This window comes from Cibotium barometz, chromosome 8 (assembly GCF_041138505.1).
Source record: "Cibotium barometz isolate CiBa-2024 chromosome 8, ASM4113850v1, whole genome shotgun sequence".
Taxonomy (NCBI): domain Eukaryota; kingdom Viridiplantae; phylum Streptophyta; class Polypodiopsida; order Cyatheales; family Cibotiaceae; genus Cibotium; species Cibotium barometz.
The window spans coordinates 20,776,180-20,779,211 of record NC_141053.1 but is presented as its reverse complement, the minus strand read 5'-3'; the positions used below and the strand labels follow the sequence as shown (position 1 = coordinate 20,779,211).

Sequence of the window (3,032 nt, the reverse complement as noted above, 5' to 3'; positions counted from 1 at the left end):
TGGTTTAATTTATGGATAAAAAGCAAAGGTTTTCAACCTTAGCAAATAACTCTTTAACGCCTTTTAGCAAAATTAATTTATGATTTTGGATTTTTCACTCATCGTAGAGCCCCATTCACATAGGAAGCGTTTAACAAAAGCGTTAACAAAATGGGTACCTGTATTGATGAGATTCGAAGGGATATAAACCAGATAGCCGTGCCAATCTAAAACTACGCATGAAGTGATTTTGCGCTGCTTTTCATCTTTCTTCTCTCCTGCAATTATTAGCTGCTGCACTCCATGGCCATCAGCCGCCCTATCACCCTCTCTCTCCTCATCGTAAACTTCATGCTGTACGTGGTCGTGCTGGCCCTGGCTGGCTGGACAGTGCAGATGTCAATCGATACCGACTTCAGCACAGGTTCCGAATCGCTAATCAGCCTGCATTATCGCTTGATTAATCAGTTATTATCAAAGACATTAATCAGCCTGCTGCATTATCGATTGATTAATCAATTATTATCAAAGACATTAATCAGCCTGCTGCATTCTCGATTGATTAATCAAATATTATCAAAGACATTAATCAGCCTGCATTATCGATTGATTGATCAATTATTATCAAAGACCGCCTTACAAAACCGATTGGTTGATCAATATTGCGTTACAAAATCGATAATGTGTCGCGGCAATTCAAGCTTTCCATTGAAATCAACCTCCTTAACATTATTATGATTATTATTTTGGGCCAGTATCAAACAGCAGCGCAACAGTCTATTTGATGCTGCTTGCGCTAATAGCCGGAGCTGTAGGCATGGGTTCGGTGCTGAGTGGCTTCCATCTCCTGCACGCTTCATCAACGGGGAGTTTCAGTTCCTCGCTTGCAGCCGCGCTCGTCGCTTCCATGCTCTCTCTTGAGGCTCTAGGGTTTGGCTCATCTTCTCTTGCAATTTTATTCAACAAAAAAAAAAGAAAAAAAGAAAAAAAAAAGATGAACAAATTCAAAACACATCTACACCTAAAAGTTTCCAAAACACCACAACCTATTCTTGGGAACTTGGAAAGAAGTCACTTGAGTTGGCTACAAAGAGACACTCTAGAGAGAGATACACTTACAAATGGGCTTGCAATTGTGTGTGTGTGTGTGTGAGAGAGAGAGAGAGAGAGAGAGAGAGAGAGAGAGAGAGAGAGAGAGAGAGAGAGAGAGAGAGAGAGAGAAAGGAGGAGGAGGAGGTGGTGGTGGGGGATGCATTAGCCATGTAACCTCTACATCTGTGCATTCAACTTTTGACAAACTGAACAAAAATCAAACAATCCGTTGTTTGGAATGAAAATCAAACAAACACTATAACCACTGGAAGAGGAGGCTCCTAAGATCACCAGGACCTTCACACTTAATCTTGAAACCATGGACATGACTCATCATCGAATTTTCAAGAGGAAGAAAATTCTTCCTCATACAAAGAATTTAGTTCTCTAGTAGTAGTCCATCACCCTTTTTCATCACCAACCTATTGACTATGAGTTAGTGTTCAGCTTATGCAAACATAGCAATAGGAACAAGCTTAGAAAATGGGTATTGTAGATCTATGTAAACAGAGCAATAGGAACAAGCTTAGAAAATGGGAATTGTAAATCTATGTAATTGTTCTTATTGTTTTGTTTGCATTCGAATCTACAAGGTTGATGCTTTGAGGTTCCTTAGTTTCTTGCTCCTTACCACACTGAAATCCATATTTCACCACCCTAAACTCAATAAGATTGGCCTAGACCTCTAAATGCACGAAGAATGGTCTAGCACTTTCCTAACCAAATGTAGAATATGGCACCCACGTAGCTTTTAACATTATGAACAAATCTAGTAATTTTGAGCCATAAATTTGCAAATCTAAACTCAGGTAACACTCACTAGATTATTATTCATGGACTTTCACCCACATTCTACAAAAACTAACTTAACCAAATAGAGAGTTTCTTCCTTACTTTTTTCAAGGTTCATTTGGAAGTGAGAAAAGAGGGTGTGGAGATTTTTCCATCTATGTTTTAGAAGAAAAGTGTCCAGAAGGGAAGCCTAGTCTCATGGGGCAACTTAGAATTTATGTAGTTTACCCTTTAAAAAATGTAAGTATAAACAAAAATTGTTTGGACTTACATGTATACCCTATGCCTTAGTATGATTATAAAAGCATTAAGAATTTTTAACCTATTATTTTTCAATATACTACTATATGAAATGACTGATTGAAATTGTCCACCCATGCATGATATTCTCTAAAATTTTACTATCATAATTTTGAATACATGTATTAAAAATTACAATTATCATAACTCTTTTATAACAAATAAAGGTAGCCTTGGTTTACTCTTGCTATGCACATAGTGATATAACTTAAATAGCCAAATTAAAAGGTTGCATACTATTTTCTCTTAATTGTATGTGTGTGTGTGTGTGTGTGTTTGGTATGTACAAACCAGGTTGAGCTCTAAGGAGATTTATGGTGGTGAATTTAGGAGTCCCACACTTGTAAGTTTAATTAACTTTATACTTTCAATAATCCATCATGTAACTAACACTTTGTTCATACACACAAGTATGTCATGACAAGTTATAAGTATTAATACTCAAAATTATGTAATTCTATGCAGAAAGCCTTAGAGGCCATGGTTATCATTGTGAGTGGCACACAAATTTTCTATGTGATATCTCTTCTAGTAGGAAAACAAGGTGGAGATTTTTCCTAAGCATTACTTGCCTTATTGTATGATAGACTATATTTGTATCATCATTATCATAATATAGATAGATATGTTTTAATTGGAGTGGTATTGAAAATTATAGATCTTTTGATACTATGGTTAATGTATACCATCCAAGATTATTCTTTTTCAAGCATGACACTTGAAGCAAGTTTTTTCTTTAGTTTAAAATGTTGATATGCTCTCAAGATCTTTCATTTAAAAAAATCAATGTATAAATACAAATTATTCCTTTTTCTTGAAGCAACTTTGTATGATTGTATGCTATAAACATTTAAGAACTTTAGATGTAA

At 35.7% G+C, this 3,032-nt stretch overlaps 1 protein-coding gene across 1 annotated transcript; it reads left to right on the top strand.

Annotated features, from left to right (window-relative positions):
* Window positions 1–252: 252 nt before the first annotated feature.
* Window positions 253–2,736, top strand: LOC147636018 (membrane protein PM19L-like). Its single transcript, XM_086801072.1, has 4 exons — window positions 253–403; window positions 735–909; window positions 2,458–2,506; window positions 2,629–2,736. The coding sequence occupies exons 1-4, from the start codon at window positions 283–285 to the stop codon at window positions 2,722–2,724; spliced, it is 441 nt and encodes a 146-aa protein (XP_086657198.1). The 5' UTR covers window positions 253–282; the 3' UTR covers window positions 2,725–2,736.
* Window positions 2,737–3,032: the final 296 nt, after the last annotated feature.

Excerpts from the sequence above, each read along its gene's own strand:
- LOC147636018 (XM_086801072.1), top strand. The coding sequence starts at position 283 with ATGGCCATCAGCCGCCCTATCACCCTCTCTCTCCTCATCGTAAACTTC. Across the intron at positions 404-734 it reads CGATACCGACTTCAGCACAG|TATCAAACAGCAGCGCAACA; the intron begins GTTCCGAATCGC and ends ATTTTGGGCCAG. Across the intron at positions 2,507-2,628 it reads AATTTAGGAGTCCCACACTT|AAAGCCTTAGAGGCCATGGT; the intron begins GTAAGTTTAATT and ends AATTCTATGCAG.